Source organism: Nomascus leucogenys, chromosome 12 (genome assembly GCF_006542625.1).
Source record: "Nomascus leucogenys isolate Asia chromosome 12, Asia_NLE_v1, whole genome shotgun sequence".
In the NCBI taxonomy this organism is placed as follows: domain Eukaryota; kingdom Metazoa; phylum Chordata; class Mammalia; order Primates; family Hylobatidae; genus Nomascus; species Nomascus leucogenys.
The window spans coordinates 97007400-97029412 of NC_044392.1; the positions used below are offsets into that span (position 1 = coordinate 97007400).

The window sequence follows — 22013 nt, forward strand, 5'->3', positions numbered from 1 at the left end:
ATACATATGTTAATTACCTTGATTTAGCCATTCCACAATGTATACATATACCAAAACATCATGCTGTACATAATAAATATATACGATTTTTATTTGCCATTTAAAAATAAATTTAAAAATTAATTCATTTACGACTTTGGTAATACACATGTTAAAATTTTAAGAATGACATTGAAAGAATAGAAATCAAGCATTTAATTTTTAAACTAATACAGGCTAAAAATGGAATAAGAAGAAAAATGGTCCAGGTGAAAAGGAGAGTTTAAAAAAAAAGCCCAAAGCACAGAATGCATAAAATGCAAAGCCAGTGTTTAAATAATAGGGAAAAAATCCCAATATATCAATAACTTAGAGAGAAAATTACAATAAATGTAAATAAACTAAACATGACTCTTCAAAGGCAATGATTATAATTTCAAATTAAAAATTAATTACAGCTATATTGTATTCATATAGGACATATAGAGTACCACTCTTAATATCATATGAGAGAGACCCCTGATTTTGGACTTATGCTTCAGAGTCTTACAACTCAAGAGATGGATCTTGGACCAACAGCAACAGCATCACTCAGGCACCTGTTAGAAATGCTGACTGTCAGGCCCCATCCCAGATCTAAAGATTCAGAATCTGCATTTTAAGAAGCTTCTCTGGGTGATGCATATGTAGCATTAATGTTTGAGAAGCGCTGCTTTAAATGGCACATCATACCACAAACACACAAATTATATTAAAGACCACATTGACACCTTTGTCATTCTGCCACAGCATGATCTATAATCCTAAACATCCACCGCTGTGTCTAATACTATTCACATTCCAGAAAAAGTACTTCTCCACATTTCCTTGCCCTAAATCCTTGAAACAAATGGTCACTGTGTTCAAATGCCATACAGATTTGTAGGTTTTACTGCAGCTAAGAAGGAGCTAGTCACTGCTTCACAGTGTGTATGGTGGGAGGGGAAATAGAATGAGAAGAATTTGAGATTATGATAAAAGAGAACCTATGAAAAAAAATCTCAGGAGGAAAAAAGCCAAAAAAAAAAAATACACAAATAAGCAGTCTACTGACATTTTTAAAAACTAGAAATAATGAAAGTGGGTAAATCTCTGTCAAGCATTCATCATAAAAAATTTTCAAAAAACACATTTTATATTTAATGAAGATTGAATTACTAGCCAAAATAATAAAAATGAGCAAGAGAATTATTCAGATCCAATTTGTAACTGGAATCGGTCAGATGAGACATTTGTAATTTGAAAATCTTTCCTAAATGAAGATATAATTACTGAATAAAGCAATCAGAATGTATGTGGGCCTCTATTTGTACTCTTGCCTCAGGCTCTGAAAATATTAGGAGCAGACTTGGACATATATGAAATGTAAGTACACAGAAAGACTGAAAATTATAGGATGGAAAAAGATATAAAAGGCAAACACTGACCAAAGGAAATCTTAATGGCTATTTTAATTTCAGCAAAACAAAAACAAAACAGACTTAGACTTCTGAACACATAACATGCTCACATTTAGGTTTGAAAGAGAATGCAGTGCAAAAAACTGGCAGAAATAAACCAAAATTATATCATTACTTACACCAAAGTGGTAGGAGTACAGGAACATTTCCCCTCTCTTATTTTTTCTATATTTTTCAAAAACATACATAATTTTTAAAGAAAGAAATGCAATTAGGGCAATTAAGAGCTTCTTTTCTCCCTTTAAAAAAAATTTCTATTTTAGTTTTGTGTGTGGAGGTGGGGACGGCTGGAAGTAGGACAGCCTCCATGGATATGACAGTTGGAGACTCAAGTGCTGCCATGTGGCTGAGAAGGAAGGAAAAAGAGGGGGTTACTTCACAAAATGAATGGGAACACCAATGTTCATCGCAGCACTATTTTTAATAGGCAAAAGGTAAAAACAACCCTAGTGTCCATCATCTAATGACTGGAAAAACAAAGTACCGTATAGCCATACAATGGAATATTATTCAGCGTGGAATAATGGAAGCCATACGATGGAATATTATTCAGAGGAACAAAGTTCTGATACATGCTACAACACAGATGAACCTTAAAAACATTATGCTAAATAAAATTAGTCAGACACAAGATGACAAATATTGAATGATTCCACTTATAGGAAATATCTAGAATAGCCAAATTCATAGAGACAGAAAGTAGAATTGAAGTTACCAGGGACTGGTAGAAGGGGACAATATGGAGTTATTACTTAATATGACAGAGTCTCTGTTTGGGATGATGACAAATTTAGGAAACTTCCAGTGATTGTTCAATCTAAAGTCTAAAGGAGAGCTCAGGCAGCAAAACGAAATAATTGATTTTATAAAGAGCTTGTTGGCAAGGAGTACTGGTCTTCGCAGATTCACCCTTTTACTTGAAACCCATCAACCAAGACATATAAAATATATCCCCTGCCATCTGCCCGTCATGGGAGAGGCAGGCTCCAATGTCTCTAATGACATAATTATTCTACCCATGGACTGGAAGAATTGCTGGAGTTCTGAGATTTCATGTCTGTATAGCCAGAAGGAAACACTCTCTGATACTGGCAAGAAGCAAACTGGTATCATTTCTCACTCTAGTATTTATTCTTGGTTCTGGTTCTAATTATAAAATCTTTACCTGCTGTGGTTTGAATGGGACTCTTCCAAAATTCAGATGCTGTTAGTCTGATAATATGAAGAGGTGGGGCCTTGAAGAGGCGATTAGGCCATGAGGGCTCCTTCCCTTGTGAATGAGATTAGGAGTCTTTACAAAGGCTTGAAGGAGGGAGTTTTTTCTCTCTTGTCCTTCCACCTTCAGCCATATGAGGATGTGTTCCTTTCTTCTGGAGGATGCAGCCCTCACCAGATAGCAACTGCTGGCACCTTGACCTTGAACTTCCATCCTCCAGAACTGAGAAATAAAATTCTGCTCTTTGTAAATTACCCAGGCTGTGGTACTGTGTTACAGCAAAACAAGATGAACTAAGATAAGCCTTCACTACTGCAGGCTCGTTCAGTTGGGATACCCTGTTCTCCATGACATCCTTCTCTTTTATGTCTGAACTTTTGGATTAAAAGCCCATCACATTTCAAACTGAGCCCCAAATCATACACAGTTGCTACTGAGAGTAATGAGCATAATTCTTCCAGGGATTAGTGATGGTGGGAGCTTCAGTCAGTGTGGCTGGGATTTGGTAGTGGGGAATACACACAAGTTCCTACTGTCCTCTTTCCCTTTTCCGTGTTCTGGAATACAAGTGGCACGTTATCACTTCCTGCACTCTGATTGTTCAAAAATTGTACAAGTGGAATAAAAATAAAATAAACCATCTTTATGATTTTCAGTACAGAGCAGAGACAGATACCACTTCAGGTAATGAGAGACAACTTGGCTATATCCCTGGCAGCATCCTGGTAGGTGCAACATTGCCATATAACTCCAAATATATGCCCCATAAAACTGGAGTTCATTCAGATGTATACATTTGTGTTCCCAATCAAATGGTTTTGAATGAATTAGGAACCAGGCTCCTCTTGACAAATTTTACATTACTTTATGGCCAATTTCCTTCTGATGCAAGTGAAATGGAAACTTTACTTTCCTTAGAAGTTGTTAACAAACTTAAGTGACTTAAAAGAATGATAACTGCTCTCTCTATAGCTATATGGGAAATGAAAGGAGAGAAAACCATTCTCTAACCTATACTTCCAACAGATCTATACCTAGTAAAATGTATTATGTAACAATCTCTCTGACAAGATTATTCTAGAATAAAGTTTGCCCCCTTTCCCTGTGGCACTTTTACATACTAAAGTCTCTGCCAGCGCACTTACTCTACTCCCCACTGGCTGGCTCTCCTGCAGGTGGAGAGTTTAATTCCTGTTGTCACCAGTATGCATTATGGAGTCTCGACAAACAGCTTGCTTCAGCCCTAACCATAACACTACTGTTTTGCTCAAGTCAGTATGTGGCATTCAGATGCACAGCAAGGTTCAAAATTAAAGGAAGTTGAAGTGCCATCTGGGATCATCCTCAGTTCTCTTTACCAGCTATTGTGAGGCAATCTTGAACCACAAACCTTCTGTTGGAGAAGCTGCATTCAGACTGTCTGCACAGACACAGGAGGGTGGCCAATCATAGAAACTTAGGGCAGGCAGAAACCTGGGGTCTCTTCATCATCCTCTGGCTGTGCCACTTACTCAAACCAAGCAACAGTCTGCTAATTGGTCCCTCTTCCTACAACCTACGGCTACCTTAACCCATGCCACACTGAAGCCAGGGTGATCCACCGGCACACATATCTAATGGAGTTACTCCTCTAATTTACCTTTTAAAGACTTCCACAATGCTTTCAGGATAAAATCCAAACTCCACAGCATATAATACTTCTCCAAATCTGCACTGAAATTTTATGTGTGTTTCTGCCTCTCCCAACAGATGTAAGTTTCATGGAGTTGGGGATCACATCTTATTCATTGTTCATTGCATCCTGGGTCCTGAACACAATGCTAGGCATACCGTAGAAACACAATGTTATTTAATAAATGAGGGAATGAATGAATATAGTTTAACTTCCTCTTCTATAAACTGGATCAAGCCTAGAAGTTATGACATTCCAAAGAGCTCACAACAAATAAATAGCCTGGGCCTGCCTGCCTCAAATATGGGCATCATTGCATCTCCACATCTGGTCAGCTGTTCTGGAAAGGTCAGGAAATGTTGCTCTGTATTCAAAGGGGAAACAGAAATTAAAGATGTGTATGTCAGATACCTGAAGCCCTTCTGCCCTCACTTATCATTTCTGTCTATTCCTATAATTAATAGTCTATTAGCCAGACTTTGTCAAATCTCTTCATACTACATATAATTAAAATAGAACTTTGCCTACCCAACATTCAACAAATATTTATTTAGCTTTCATATGTCTGAGATACAGTTTTCAATTCTGTGGATACCAAAATAAGTTATGTTCTTAGCCTCAAAAAGGTAAAACCTAGTCAGGGAGACTTGCATGTGGAAAAATAATTGCAATATTGTGTGATTAGAAGCATGTGTAAGATACAGAGAATATTTTAGCACTTACCAGGGTGTGGTAATTATAACATTTGTTTCCTCCACTGATTTTCCTGTGGGTAGGGACAAGGTCCTTTATCTTGTTTCCTCCCTTGTGCCTGCCACATGGTAGTTACTCAGCCAATATGTGATTGACTGACTGATGTGTGGCTGACATAAGAGAACGTTGGGGCTACTCTGCATAGATGTTGTATCTGGGAAAACTTTAGAAAGGAGGTGCTGAAGGAAAAGCAGACAAGAACAAAACAGCAAGGTATGCGCGGTGCCTGGGTGCATGGCGCCTAGGCTGAGGGCAGCGGTGGGGGCAGGGTTGGAGAATTAGGCCAGCAAGATCCTGTTGGGCCTTGCAAGCCTTCCTGAGGGTCTGAACTTGACCCTGTAGGCAATGGGAAACTATAGGAAACACGCAAGGAACATGAAAAGATCTGTAAGTTGGAAATGCAATCATGCTTGCAGTTCAGTCGATGGAGATGTCTCATATGTGCAATTAATTTCCAGAATGTGCTTTCTTATTGAAAAATTATTTGACACTGCATTTCAGTCTGCCAGAGAATACTCAGACTCTGTGCATTTCCCAGGAATTCTACAGACACCTCCTTAGCCATTAAGAGTGAATATACTAAAAAAGTTTCCTTTTCATGAGCTGTAGCAATGATCAGGGTTAATTTTCCCTATGATAGGTAAAATGGTTTCTTATTTGCCTAAAGCAATTCCATCCTAGAGTAAGTATTACATCTCAGAATTTAGGGGGAGTCAATGATATTTGCAGAATGGTAGTTCTTCAAACACTTGGTTAACTAAATCTCCTGATGATGTTTCCTTCTCCACTGTGGAGAAGGTAATTCAACTAAATGAGTGCTCTGGTCAGAAAATTTTTTGCAAACAATTAAGCATGACACTCCTTTTGGCTTGGTTTATGTTTTAAAGACAAAAATCTACTCTGGTTTGAAAACTCTTTCAATTAATTAGTGCCATGCATTATATGTGGTCTCTGAAACACCCATTGCAAAGTTGGCGGTTGGTGGAAGACTCTTTTTAACTATCCAGAGGCACATTCTCATATACATTTCAGAATAATAAGATGTTTAAATATTTATTCCTTTTCAATAACTGGGTAGGCCTAGGCTCTTCATTTTAATAAATTCTGTCCAAATAATGTTGAGTCACTGCTCAGAAGATGTTGGCACTGAATTTCCCTTATGGTAATGATGTTCACATCAGAGACCGACATTTTACCCCAGCTCTGCTACTAACCCACGACCCTGGGCAAATCACACAACCACTCTGGAATTCCTTTTGATAATCCTTAAGTTTTCCTTCTAGCTCTGAAATCCTGAGTATGTTTTAAGAGATCTGATTAGTACAAGAAGATATAAGTGAATTAGTTACAGACCTACAAATTGTGGCAGGAGGAATTGATATTTATGACTTGCAGCTATTCCTTTTCAGTAACTCCAAATGGTTAGAAACTCTTAAGGTAGGCTTATTTTAGAAGAAATACAAAATCTTTATGTAGATATTCTCATTCATTCAACAAGTACTTATTGAAGACTCATTATATGCCAGGCATTATGTTAAAGGCTGGGACTACAATGACAGAAAAAGAGAGAAAAAAAAATGCCTGGTTTCCAAGAGATGGTTGTCTAGTAGGGAAGGCAGATGATTTTAGACAAGAAATAACAATAAAGTGGAATAAGTATTCTCATGGGATCTCAGCTATGAAGACAAAACATACAGCTCAGATCAAACCTGGGCTATAAGTCAGGGAAGGTTTCACTGCAGATGGGCTGTCTATGCTGAGAATATGCATTCCTGTGATTTTTATTTGGAAAGACATATTGAATAGAGCATGCAATAAAAATATTTATTTGTCCCAGGCCCAGACTAAGTGTTTAAGACTCAGAGCTTATGGAGAAGAATCTGAACACATCTCATAAATGCACATACCCCCCCGCCAAGTTTTACCAATCATTTGATCATAAATTCACTGACTCCCATGAGAGATCTTCCACTGGATCAAGTTCTGGGATATGGATGACAATATTATTTAAGAGATAATCACTCCTTGTCATTCTATACTTAAGACCCTATACAGCTGTCCAAAGAGTATATAGTAGGTGAATAAGAGGTTTTAAGGAATGACTTGTTGATTAATGATATGTTTTAATTTTTCAAAGTCCTTTCACATACTTAATCTTCCATAATCCTAGTATTTGCAAAGCAGAAATTGTACTGACACTTCACCCTAGAGGTTATGGAAATTCTCTTTTATAACGGGTATCATGTTTCTAAGACAGACCTGACTGCAAATATTCTGTCTTGTGGCCAACACAATTATATCCACATTCACCATAGCATGAGTGTGATAGTTAATGCTAAGTGTCAATTTGATTGAATTGAGGGATACAAAGTATTAATCCTGGGTGTGTGTGTGTGCCAAAAGGGATTAACATTTGGGTCAGTGGGCTGGGGAAGGCAGATCCACCCTTAATCTGATGGGCACAATCTAATCAGCTTCCAGTGAAGCTGGCGAGACCAGCCTAGCCTCTCAGCCTACATCTTTCTCCTGTGCTGGATGCTTTGGGCCCTCGAACGCTGGACTCCAAGTTCTTCAGTTTTGAGACTTGGACTGTCTGTTTTTGTTCCTCAAGCTTGTGGACAGCCTATTGTGGAACCTGTGATTGTGCAAATTAATACTTAATAAACTCCCCTATATGTATATATATCCTATTAGTCCTATCTGTCTAGAGAATACTGACTAACACAGATTTTTGTAGCAGGAGTGGTTCTAAAGGAACAGAATATTAAGGATGGAGTTCTTTTGTTGGTTTTGGGGAAGTTGGCTGCTTAATATGATTAGACCCCAAAATGCCAAGAACTCTACTTCTGATATTGTGGAAAACACTGATAGTCCTTGGTGTAAACTGTTTAGAGAGTTATGCAAAATAAATGCATTTGACACTCCTGATTCACCGCTTGTAAGAGGCAAGGAGTTTAGTGACTCTATACCTAATACCTTTGACCATAGGTGGAGAACCAAAGAACATAATGAAGCTGGTTGGTTGTTCCTAAGTTCAGTGGACAAAGTGATGAAGGAAAATGATGAACTCAGGGATTCTGTCTCCTGGCTTCAGAAGCAGATACTGAGCCTCAAATCTGATAAGACTGCCCTGAGTGAGAGTCTTATCTCCCATAGAGAAAGAGCTAAAATTGTGGAAAACAGACACAAGTTCTTATCGTGTAAGTGGCTAACTTGCAACAAAAGGTGCATGCACAGCCTCACCCGGTGTCTACTGTTAAAGGCATTGATTGGAAAAGAATGGGACCCTGCAACTTGGAATGGGGATGTGTGGAGGACCCTAATGAGGCTGGGGATACTGAGTTTGTAAACTCTGATGGACCTTTTTTGCCAGAAGAAACAGCTTCCCCATCCCCAGTAGTGGCAACATCTCCTCCCTGACCCACACTGCCATAGCCTTTCCACTTCTGTCTGAGGACATAAACCCTATGCTGCCTGAGGCGACAGTGATGGCCTCCCCGAGGCACTCGCCAGGCCAAATAATGTTGATTCTCCTCAGAAGCCACCCCAACACCCCTGTTTTCTTCTAGACCTATAACTAAAGTCCCAGTGGGCCCCTAGAGATGAGGTTGAGAGTGTGACCCAATAGGAGGTGTGCTACACTTGAAAAGAACAGTTTGAATTCTCTAATTTATATAAACAGCAATCTGGAGAACAGGCATAAGAATGCATATTAAGGGTATGGAACAATGGTGGAAGGAACATAGAGTTGGATCAGGCTGAATTTATTGATTTGGGCCCACTCTACTTTTAATACTGCAGCTCAGAGAGTTAAAAAAGGTTCTAATAGTTTATTTGCTTGGTTAGATGAAATATGAATTAAAAGATGACTCACTGTGAGTGAGCTGGAAATGCCTGATCTCCCCTGGTTTAATGTAGAGGAAGGGACCCAAAGGCTTAGGGAGATTGGGATGGTGGAGTGGATTAGTCACTTTAGACCTACTCATCCCAGCTGGGAGGTTCCAGAAGACATACCCTTGACCAATGCCTTGTGAAATAGATTTATGAGGGCAGCACTCACATTTTTGAAGAGTCCTATAATTGATCTTCTCTGTATGTCAGATCTAACAGTGGGAACCAAGTCACTCAACTACAAAATGTAAATACAGTAGGAATAACTGGATTCTGAGGTGGCAGGGGCCAAGTGGTGGCACTCAACCATCAAAGGCAAGGTGGGCATAGCTACCGTAATGGACAGCAGAGGCAAAGCAGCAATCAGAATAGCCTAACTCATGTAGAGCTCTGGGATTGGCTAATTAATCATGGTATTCCCAGAAGTGAAATTGATAAGAAGCCTACTGCATTTCTACTTAATTTATACAAGCAGAAAACTTCCAAGTCAAATGGACAAAAGACACATTTGAATTGTAAAACAGGAAATCCTGGCCCCTCAATCAATTTCCAGACTTGAGCCAGTTTACAGACCCAGAATGCCTTGAATGAAGGGGAGCCTGGATCCCCTTGAGGAAGGACCCTACTACATTACTGACAATTTATGCAGTGACTCTTTTTCCCATCTTTCTTCCCCCAGGAGATCTCCAGCCTTTTACCAGGTTACCTGTGCACTGGGGAAAGGGAAATGATCAGACATTTTGGGGACTACTGGACACTGGCTCTGAGCTGACATTGATTCCAGGGTACCCAAAATGTTGTTGCGGTCCTCCCATTAAAGTAGGTGCTTATGGAGGTCAGGTAATTAATGGAGTTTTAGCTCGGGTCTGACTTACAGTGGGTCTGGTGGGTCCCCAGACTCATCCTGTAAACATTTCCCCAGTGCTAGAATGCATAATTGGCATGGACATACTTAGTAACTGGCAGAACCCCTACACTGGCTCCCTGACTGGTAGGGTGAGGGCTATTATAGTGGGAAAGGCCAAATGAAAGCCATTAGAGATGGCTCTACCTAGAAATATGGTAAATCAAAAACAATATCGCATCCCTGTAGGGATTGCAGAGATTAGTGCCACCATCAAAGACTTGAAAGATGCAGGGGTGGTGAGTCCTACCACATCCCTGTTCAACTCTCCCATTTGGCCTGGGCAGAAGACAGATGGATCTTGGAGAATGACAGTGGATTATCATAAACTTAACCAAATGGCGACTCCAATTGCAGCTGCTGTACCAGATGTGGTTTCATTGCTTGAGCAATTTAACACATCTCCTCGTACCTGGTATGTACCCATTGATTTGGCAAATGTTTTTTTCTCCATTCCTGTCCATAAGGCCCACTAGAAGCAATTTGCCTTTGGCTGGCAAGGCCAGCAATATACCTTTACTCTCCTGCCTCAGGGGTATATCAACTCTCTAGCTTTGTGTCATAATTTTATTCAGAGAGACCTTGATTGCTTTTGACTTCCACAAGATATCACACTGGTCCATTACATTGATGACATCATGCTGATTGGATCCAGTGAGCAAGAAGTAGCAAACACACTGGACTTACTGGTGAGACATTTGCATGCCAGAGGATGGGAAATAAATCCAACTAAAATTCAGGGACCTTCTACCTCAGTAAAATTTCTAAGGGTCCAGTGGTGTGGGGCCTGTCAAGATATTCCTTCTAAGGTGAAAGATGAGTTGCTGCATTTGGCCCCTCCTACAACCAAGAAAGAGGCGCAACACCTACTGGGCCTATTTAGATTTTGGAGGCAACACATTCCTCATTTGGGTGTGTCACTCTGGCCCATTTATCAAGTGACCCGAAAGGCTGCCAGTTTTGAGTGGGGTCCAGAACAGGAGAAGGCTCTGCAACAGGCTCAGGCTGCTGTGCAAGCTGCTCTGCCACTTCGGCCATATGATCCAGCAGATCCAATCATGCTTGAGGTGTCAGTGGCAGATAGGGATGCTGTTTGGAGCCTTTGGCAGGCCCAGAAGGTGAATCACCGAAGAGGCCTCCAGGATTTTGGAGCAAGGCCCTGCCATCTTCTACGGATAACTACCCTCCTTTTGCTGTGACTGGGCTTTGGTGGAAACTGAACATTTGGCTATGGGTCATCAAGTCACCATGCAAACTGAATTGCCTATCATGAACTGAGTGTTTTCTGGCCCATCCAGCCAAAAAGTGGGTCGTGCATAGCAACATTCCATCATCAAATGGAGGTGGTATATATGTGATCGGGCTTGAGCAGGCCCTGAAGGCACAATTTAGTTACATGAGGAAGTGGCTCAAATGCCCATGGTCTCCATTCTTGCCACCCTGCCTTCTCTCCCTCAGCCCACACAGATGGCCTCATGGGGAGTTCCCTATGATCAGTTGACAGAGACAAGAAGACTAAGGCCTGGTTCACAGATGGTTCTGCACGGTTATGCAGGCACCACCTGAAAGTGGACAGCTGCAGCACTACGGCCCTTTCTAGGACATCCCCGAAGGACAGCAGTGAAGGGAAATCTTCCCAGTGGGCAGAACGTCGAGCAGTGCACCTGGTCGTGCACTTTGCATGGAAGGAGAAATGGTCCGATGTGAGATTATATACTGATTCATGGGCTGTAGCCAATGGTTTGGCTGGATGGTCAGGGACTTGGAAGAAGCATGATTGGAAAATTGGTGACAAATTTAAGGAAGAGGTATGTGGCTGGACCTATCTGAGGGGTCAAAAAATGTGAAGATATTTGTATCCCGTGTGAGTGTTCACATGGAGTGACTTCAGCAGAGCAGGATTTTAATAATGACCTATTCTGTGGACACCACTCAGCCTCTTTCCCCAGCCACCCCTGTCATTGCTCAATGGGCCCATGAACAAAATGGCCATGGTGGCAGGGATGGAGGTTACACATGGGCTCAGCAACATGGACTTCCACTTACCAAGGCTGACATGGCTATGGCCACTGCTGAGTGCCCAACTTGACAGCAGCAGAGACCAACACTGAGCCCGCGATATGACACAATTCCTTGGGGTGATTAGCCAACTACCTGGTGGCAGGTTGATTATATTGGACCTCTTCCATCATGGAAAAGGCAGAGGTTTGTCCTAACTGGAATAGACACTTACTTTGGATATGGGTTTGCCTATCCTCCACACAATGCTTCTGCCAAGACTACCTTCTGTGGACTCACTGAATGCCTTATCCACCATCATGATATTCCACACAGCATTGCCTCTGACCGAGGCACTCACTTTATGGCTAAAGTAGTGCAGCAGTGAGCTCATGCTCATGGAATTCACTGGTCTTACCATGTTCCCCATCATCCTGAAGCAGCTGGATTTATAGAACAGTGGACTGGCCTTTTGAAGTCACAATTACAATGCCAACTAGGTGACAATACTTTGCAGGGCTGAGGCAAAGTTCTCCAGAAGGCCATGGTGGCAGGGATGTATGCTCTGCATCAGTGTCCAATATATGGTACTGTTTCTCCCATAGCCAGGATGCACGGGTCCAGGAATCAAGAGGTGGAAATGGAAGTGGAACCACTCACCATCACCCCTAGTGATCCACTAGCAAAATTTTTGCTTCCTGTCCCTGCAACATTATGTTCTGCTGTCCTAGAGGTCTTAGCTCCAGAGAGAGGAACGCTGACACCTGGAGACACAACAGTGATCCCATTAAACTGAAAGTTAGGATTGCCACTTGCACACCTTGGATTCCTCCTACCTTTAAGTCAACAGGCTAAGAAGGGAGTTACAGTGTTGGCTGGGGTGACTGACCCAGACTATCAAGATGAGATCAGTCCGCTACTCCACAACAGAGGTAAGGAAGAGTATGCATGGAATACAGGAGACCCATTAGGGTGTCCATTAGGTTATTACCATGCCCTGTGATTAAAGTCAATGGGAAATTACAACCGTCCAATCCAGGTAGGACTACAAATGACCCAGACCCTTCAGGAATGAAGGTTTGGATCACTCCACCAGGAAAAAAAACCACGACCTGCTGAGGTGCTTGCTGAAGGCAAAGGGAATACAATGGGTAGTAGAAGAAGGTAGTCATCATTACTAGCTACTTGAGCAGCTGCAGAACCGAGGACTGTAATTGTCGTGAGTATTTCCTCCTTCTTCTGTTAAAAACATTTGTGCATGTATACACTTGTACTAAGAAAATATCTTAATTTTATTTCCTTTTCCTTTATCATGTGACATAAGAGGTATTGACTGTATATCAGCATTTAAGTATTGTTAACTTTTTGTAATAGTATTTGGGTTGGGGGTTGGTGCATTTCCAGTTGTATGAAGGACAGTTGTATTATGTTAGGCATTATTATGATCTCATTATTGTCTTTATTTCAAGATTATGTATGATCTCAGGAGATGTGTATGAGTTCAAGTTGACAAGGGGTGGACTTGTGATGGTTAACACTGAGTGTCAACTCGATTGGATTGAGGGATACAGAGAATTAATCCTGGGTGTGTCTTCGTGGGTGTTGCCAAAAGGGATTAACATTTGAGTCAGTGGGCTGGGGAAGGCGGAGCCACCCTTAGTCTCATGAGCACAATCTAATCAGCTTCCAGCGAATATAAAATAGGCAGAAAAACGTGAAAAGGTGAGATGGGCCTAGCCTCCCAGACTACATCTTTCTCGCATGCTGGACGCTTCCTGCCCTTGAATATTGGACTTCAAATTCTTCAGTTTTGAGACTCAGACTGACTCTCCTTGCTCCTCAAGCTTGCAGACAGCCTATTGTGGGAAGATGTGATCTTGTAAGTTAATACTTAATAAACTCATTTATTAAGTTAATACTTAATAAACTCCCATATATATATATTATCCTATTAGCTCTATCTCTTTAGAGAACCCTGACTATTACAATAAGTAAGAGATTTAGCTTGGTTAAGGTGGTCACCATATGTTACAGAGACATTTAAGAAGGTTTAACTTAATGAGTGCAGAAGACCCTATGTCATGCCAAAGGAAAAATCATAAAGAGACAATACTTTGAATTTAAAATCAATCCACTTTGAAGTTGCTTTGATATCCAATTTGTTCACTAATTATTCATTGGATATCCTGCACACACGCATGAAGAGATATGAGGCTAATAAAGAGTGGAATATTAGTTTGAAAGCTTTACAAACTTCTAAGGTAATAATAGAATTTAACTTGTTTTATAGATGGAGAAAGATCACAGAAATTATCTCTTTTTTAGAGTCAGTGCCTTGATTTATTGCTTCCTGATTTCAAATTATTATTCAGTGCTTGCCTTATTATTGAACTTTTCTTGCTTCTTTGTCTTTTCTCTGCAACTATTAGATCAAAGGTTCTTTGAGGGTAGGGACTGTGTTCTTCCTCCAGAATGCCCAATTTTGAAACTATTAGGCCTTCAACAAGTATTTACCAAGGGCTATGATTAGTTCAAAAACCTAGAAATGAATTAGCTACAGAACTACACATTGTGATGATTAAAAACATTTCAAACAGTGTTTCTCAAAGTTTAATGTGTGCAATATTTAAAAAGGAAGCTTGTTAAACATGGATCCCTAAATCTCATTCCCAAAGATTCTTTTGTCTTTCCTCTTAAATCATTTCCTCTTCTTCCTCCCTGTTACTAGAATTACTTTTGTGGGCAGAACAAATTTAGGAAAAATGAGACATACTAGGGTCTTGAGACTGCACTGATGATTCTCGCAGAGAAAAAATTTGACATAGGTAAGTAGGTCTGTCCTTCTCTCCTCCACTTTCACTTCCTTCTTTCTTTCCATACATACTTATTGTGTACCCATTAAATTTTAGATACTGTTCTAGGTCCTGGGGCTAAACTGGTCAATAAGATGTACAAAGACATTGCTGTCACAGCACTTAGATTCCAGTTGGGGGAAGGGCAGAAAATAGACAAATAAACTTTAAGATTATTTCAGATATTGTTAAGTGTTATAAGGAAAATAAAACAGGCTAATATGACAGAGAATGACTGTTGAGGAGGGGGCTAGCTAAAGAATGTGGTCCACAAGAAGATGACATGTGACCTGATGACTGAATGACCAGAAGGAATCAACCATGCAAAAGACCTTGGGGAAGAGCTTTCCAGGAAGAGAAAAGAGCATGTGCAAAGGTCCTGAGGCAGAATGAATGTTTACAGATCAGCAGGAAAGCCAGCATGCCTGGAATTTAAGGGTGAGCCAGGTCAAACTCATCCGCCATACAGGAGGATAGTGGTATCGTGAAATTACCCCTGTGGGAAGCTGGAAAAATTATCCTGGCTGTCACAGATTTAAGGAAGGTTAAGTATTTTAACAAATGTTATAACAAACATTTATCCTGTTAAAAGCAACTACATTATTGCAACTCCTCGCCCATGAAATAGTGTTCTTTTTCTGATTTTGGGGGTTTGATGCTTTGTGGTAACAGGGTTTCATCATCATTGGCAGATTACATTTTATAATACCTGAGCACTGAAAATTAGCTCACTTTTAATTTCCTTGAGATTCAAATGATTTAGCATTCATTTCAGTCATTCATTCACAACTCAAATGTCATAAAATGTGGTCAAATAAATTATGTAAACTTGTATTTGATAATTTATATACTTTTCTAAAGGAGGAATATTCCTCCCATAATTTCAAAATAAGTTAGATGGCATTTATCCAAATTCCGGCTTTAGATCACTGTTTTTCAATTCTTGCATTGACTTGTCTTACCACTCCAACTGGACAGTTACCAGTTAATAGTAATAGTAGTATTAACACTAAGCAATTTTGATTTGTCTGAATAACTGAGTGCCTAAAAATGGAAAGAACCAAGGACAAGTATGTTACTGGTATGTGTAAAATCCATCCCTAGGGGCTACTTCTGAAGCAAAGAGATAGCTGCTCAGCTGTAGATCCCATTGATCACTGCCCTTTCATAAGCCATTTCAGTAAAGGGCAGCCTGGGTGGTAGTGGGCCTTCTGTGATAAGAGCCTGTCCTCTAGAAATGGGAATTAGCTCACAGTTTCATTTCACAGGGTCTACCAGATGGCAAATGACCTCGTCTACCCAGACGAGATCCAGACTGGAAACTGAACTGCATTCCATGTTCCCCTCCACTTTGCTATAAGACTTGGAGCTTTCCTCTGAGGATTTCTTTTTTTTTTTTTTCTTTTTTTTTTTTGAGACGGAGTCTCGCACTGTCGCCCAGGCTGGAGTGCAGTGGCGCAATCTCGGCTCACTGTAAGCTCCGCCTCCCGGGTTCACGCCATTCTCCTGCCTCAGCCTCTCCGAGTAGCTGGGACTACAGGCGCCCGCCACCACGCCCGGCTAATTTTTTTTTTTGTATTTTTAGTAGAGACGGGGTTTCACCGTGGTCTCGATCTCCTGACCTCGTGATCCGCCCGCCTCGGCCTCCCAAAGTGCTGGGATTACAAGCGTGAGCCACCGCGCCCGGCCAGGATTTCTTGATTTAATGTGTGTGTGTGCGTGCTTGTGTGTGTGTGTGTGTGTGTGTGTGTGTGTGTGTGTGTGTGTGTGTTAGCTTGGTTATACATTAGGCTGCAGTTCTAAATGCAGAAGGTTCCCAAAGCCATGAAAATTGGCTTCTTCAGTTGTACCTAAGCAATCTTGTTATCATTGGCTTCCACAAATCGGGACCAAGAGAGTAGTGTTAGAATACAGATATAGTACCTGAAGAGACAGACATGTAACACGACGGAAATGAGTTGGTGGAACATTTGTGGGAAGAGGTCTGGGGAAAGGGATTGGGAAAGAAGAGAAAGACTCGAACAGAAAATGCCTTCATTATGACAAGAAACTCCATGTAGCCTTCATTTAGTGATACTGAAATTACAATTGCAGCTCACATAGTTTGTGAAAGAGGAAGTAGAGAATATGACCATGAAAAGTGATATTTTAAGCCTCAACACATGCCACTCATCACTGACTTGACTTGCAGCATATATTTCAATGAAAGCACATAGTGATTTAATCTCAACAGTAATTCAGTCTGCAGCCATATGAGACAAGACCATCATTGCAGACAGGCTGTGATTTGTGAAATTCAGGTGCTGGGGATTAGGACCACCTGTTGAATTTAATCTTGGAACTGTTAATGTTAACAGCATCATGTAACTGAGCATAAACACTACATATTTATCAGTCTTTGGGGCCTCCAGCTATGGAGGTGTGAACATTTTCCTAAATAATATCTGTAACTCTCTCCAGACTCTGTAAATCAATGGCAGATAAAAAAGAGTGTCGGAATTCTGATTCAATATGCAGCAGCATATGGCTTGGTGGTCATCACATCTAGCATATTCCATCATTTTCCTGAGGCCTGATTTGAGGGTAAAAAAAAATAAGCAATCGAGTATCATCTGGAAATATAATAAGAATAGAAAAGCTTTCATTTCTTACCCTCCCCTGTCTTAATTGGAAAAAAATTCCTAGCAATATTCTAACAAATGTCTTCCACCTCTGCCTATGCAAGAATATAGGAAGATCTCAAATAAACCTAATTAAACAGCAACTTTTGGAGAGAACGTAAACAACATTTTACACATGCACCTTCATATGACCATCTGTAAGGGAACTCTGCCCAATTTGCAGCCAGATAAATAGTAGCAGTAAAGAGAATGAGTTAATGCATTCTGAGAAGTTTACATTTAGTTCAGTGGGACAACTGGGATAATGTCTAAACAGAAGATGTAGACTTTAAGATATGCCTTTGTTCCTTTGCTTGTGGTGACATGAACTCCCTCAAAACCTTTGGGTATAGAATTCTGTGAGATGTTGGTGTTCCATGAGATAATTTCACTGATATTCATAATTATCTCCAAAGACCTTCTTCTACTAGGAATTCCAATGACTTTCACACAATATTGATCATTCATATAGCACTTCACAATTTGTAAAACCCTTTTACTACATATCATTTCAATTTCCCATGTAGAGTATCAACATCCCACCCTCCAAATTGAAAAGGACTGTTCTTTGTTTAATAAAATAAAGCTCTGATAAACAAAAATTGAAATCAAATATATTTGTGGTCAATAAACAGTGTTTTGAACATAAGCGTTAGGGTATTATACTTTGCATTAAGCTCTCAATATTCTTAGCTGGTGTCTGTCCAGCAGAAGAACACAGGAAGAAAAGTATTAGAAATCTCTTCCCAAAAGCTGATCAAAACTTTCAGCAAATTTACCTTTTGATGCTGCCATTAATCAAAGCTTCACAAGTGTTAAATAGTAATTTCCACCAAACAATAGCCATGGAAATCCATGATCTCAGTATATCCATCATACGCCAGTTACACATAAACGCCACAACCATCCACAGTCAGAAGCTAATGTCTAAACTTTCCTAGAACTCCAGCCCTTATCGGTTGCTTGCACATGCAGATACAAAGCATGTAATCAATCAACAACTAAGAGAGGAAACAAAAGCTGTAATTGTAAAATTGATAGCCTTCTGCTTTTGGATTTTAAGTCTACTAACACCCCCACCCCCCAACCCCTGCTCCTGCCACAACAATAAATAAATAAATAAATAAATAAATAAATAAATAAATAATCACTTCCTGATGAAATTGATTCCTCCTTTTTTGCTTCCCTGAATTTTTCCCATTGCAAAATTCCACTTTTTCAAAGAAGCTTTCCTTGATCTTTCCAAGGAAGTCATCGTTCTCATTTTTGCACCCCTACAGTACTGTTCATATCTAGCATTTATTATACATTTTTATCTATCGGTTTATCTACCTACACACATTTCATGGTATATTGTTCTGTCCTCAGGTATTTAAAGATCCGTAAGACTGGGTCCTGCCTTAAATTCTTTTATACCTTTCAAATCCTTAGCATTATGTATTAAACAGGTGTGTGGCAATACTTTGAATGCCACTTTTAAAAAGTTTGGCTTTTTCACGCATGGTTAGAGCGAGCTTTTCACACAAAAGGAGCATCTACTGTATATTACTTCGGTTCACAACCGTAAAATTTAGTAAAATAAAAAGAATAATTGGGAGATTTCAAGAAATCCTCTAGCTTTATAAAGCAGATAGAGAGTGGAATTGTGTTTTAATAAAAACATATGAGCAGCTTCAAATAATGAGGGATGCATTTAAACTGTATTAAAATATCTTCAGAATCAGCAAACTTGATTAGGATTCTCCCAGAGGCTTCACACACTGAAACCAGATATTTATTATTCCAGGGAAAGGAGGCCCAATTTTTAAAAATTCATCTTATTAATTATTAGCCACTCCATGCAGCAGCTTCCCGGAAGGCAGAGGAAGACAGGCTCACAATGATGAGTTTCAAACCAACAGAAGCTGAGTTTGTGCCTCAAGTCTCCCATGCCTGCCTGGGCACCGCTCCCCAGGGCTGAGGGAATTCAGCCCAAAGCAATGCGCTGGAGAGATCAGAGGGGAACGTTGGATCCTGAGCAGTGGCCGCGGGCTGGCTGCGCTCACCCTGCGGTTCCGGGTCAGAGGAACGCTCAGGCTGGTACCCGCGCCATCCCCAGTTTCCTCCCACCAGGGAGCGACTCGGCAACCAAACCCGAGGCTTCAGGAACCGGACCTCCATCCGCAGCTGCAATTCTGGGGATCAGGGAGTTCTAGTTCCAGGGCCGATTTCTGCTGGGAAATTAGGCTTTGGGGTCCACTCACCTCACCCCTATTTTCTACAAAACTTTGTGTCTTTCTCCAAATAAGAATTCATACCAAGTTGGAACTAGCTCACCCTACCCCAGCGGGTCCACTCCCCTCCAGCCTCCGAACGGCACCTACTCACAGCGCCTCCCAGCCCCGGGAAAGGGGGAAGGCTCAGGTGTGCGGGATCCCCAGGCTGAGTGGCGAGCGGGCTGGCGGGCATGCTGTCACCTTGTGGTCCGCCACTCCGAGGTATCCGTCCAGTGGCCGCGGTCCCGCGGGGACCCCAGGGCGCGGCTGGGTGCTGCTCTCCGCCGCCGGCTGCGAGCTGCCGGTGGCCGACGCCTGCTGCTGCTGTTGCTGCTGCTGCTGCTGCGGGGGCCGCTCCTTCTGGCCGCCGAGGCTGCTGTACACTAGCAACAAGCTGGTGCACATGGTGGTGAGCGCTAAACACACTGCCAGACCATGGCGCTGCGGGCGGGCGGGAGAGAGAAGAGGAGAGCGGCTGAGCGCAGACACCGGAGGAGCGCGACCAGCGGGGACACCTGCGCGGTGGTCACTCCAGTGGGGGAGATTTGGGGCGGGGGGCGGCCTGGGCCCCAGCCCCGCCGCACGCAGCTGGGACAGAGAAAGCACCGTCCCCTCGCGTACCGCAAGGGTTGCTCCGGGCGCGTCGCTGCTTTCGGCTGCCGCCGCCCAGATCTCTCGGTAGAGGGCAGGTGGTGGACGGCCCCGGGCTGAGGGAGGGAGCGCGCCGGGGCCGAGGACAGGGGTGGGTTTGCACTTTGGGGAAGGGTCCGTCTGCCGCAGCCACCCCAGCCAAGCTTCTGGAATCTTGAGTCCTTCACACCCCTCCTTTCCTGGGGCCCTGGATCCTTGCGATCCTTGCAAGTTTGAAATCTAAGAAAACGAAGAAAGTCTGCAAAGGTCCCCCCCTCCCCGTCCCTCTTAGTTTTTGGCAGGCTGTTGCTTTTGGGCACCGCCATCCCTGGAGCAATCTGCCCACTCCTCCGTCGCTCCTGCAGCTCTCTGCCACCCCCTCGGACCTCTAGCCGGAGATCTAGGAGGCGAGGCAACCCGAGTTCCCATCCTGGCTCTGGGATTCCGAGCCAGACAGAGCTGGAGAATCGGGAGGGAACGCGGAGCGGGTAAAAGTTGTCCCTTTGTAACAGGCGACCTCGCGGCCCAGGGTTAGGCGTCCCGGAGTCTCCCCGGTGCGTCCCGCGGACCGTGAGCCCGGGGATCCCCCTCTTTGCCCAGTGGAGTTGCCACAACTGACTCACCATCAGGGTCTTCATTTTGGGCACCTCTTTTGTGCAGAATCCTCAGGCTCGCGCTTCCGGGGCCACTTTTTCCTGGAGGGTTTCCATGATGCGTAATGGGGCGGAGGCGGCTCTGATTTTTGCCCAGCAGCCGGCCGCGGCAGATCGCGCGCGGGAGCCGCGGGACCCAGGAAGCGCGGCTGTTGCAGAGATTAGAGACAGAATTAAAACTGAACCGGACCCTCGTAGTCTCTCAGCGATCTACACAACTGCCGCCTGCCGCCGCCTGCTGGGTCCTAAAGACCTCTGCATCCCCGTCCCCGCCCCCAAATAATAATCTTTGCAGTAGTGAAATTTCTGGGGAGAGAGAGTTAACCGAGCCAGTGTACCCACTTCTTGGTCCGCGGGCTTATTTATCTTTGAAGAAGTCATCAAGTAATAAAGAAGGAGAACCTGATTGGATTCTGAACGTGATAGCCATTTGAAAATTTGCAAACTAAATTTTCTGTTTTGCGATGTTGATAAAAACAAGTCAACCTCCCAAATGTCAATAACTCTATTTATAGCGTTTGCATTTATGTACGTAGCATACAGAAATATATAATGAAATTATTTTTCTTAAAAAATTATTTATTATTCCGTTTTTCAATTGCTCACTTTCTTTCTCTTCCCTCTTAATTTTACTTTATCAGATGCAGTTATTCTCATGCAATCTTTAGATCACAAAATTTCGTTTCAATTATTCATTTATTATTTTCATTAAATATTACAATTTATATTTCTGCCTGACCTTTGAGGTTCCTAGTGTTCATCTAAATGATCTTAAAGTTTTAAAAACATTCAGCACGTCACAGCTACATGATTAACTTGAACTGTAGATTCTTCCTAATTTGGATGAAGAATTTCTGTCTGCTAGAGATAAAACTGCATATGGCTTATTTCATAATCCGAAGGTCTTTGGTGCCTTCCGTTGGTCTACTGCACTGACGGCACGCAATTTCACATTCACGACTTCAATTAAAATTTTAAAAAAACATAATTATTGTTTTATGTTGGGAAATTCACATCAATAGCTTGTTTTAAGGATGCTGCCTCCTCTGCA

General features: G+C 41.9%; 1 protein-coding gene across 1 annotated transcript in view; it reads right to left on the minus strand.

The window, feature by feature from the left end:
- The window catches only part of ST6GALNAC5 (ST6 N-acetylgalactosaminide alpha-2,6-sialyltransferase 5), a 192351-nt gene extending 171136 nt beyond the window's left edge, over positions 1-21215 (minus strand). Inside the window, exons 1-2 of the mRNA XM_003260222.2 lie at positions 20933-21215; positions 19881-20120 (exon numbers count right to left, since the gene is read on the minus strand). Of these exons, the coding sequence (XP_003260270.1) occupies positions 19881-20120; positions 20933-20947 (255 nt within the window). The 5' untranslated portion in view covers positions 20948-21215. The remainder of the gene's footprint in view (positions 1-19880; positions 20121-20932) is intronic.
- Between the last annotated feature and the right edge of the window lie 798 nt (positions 21216-22013).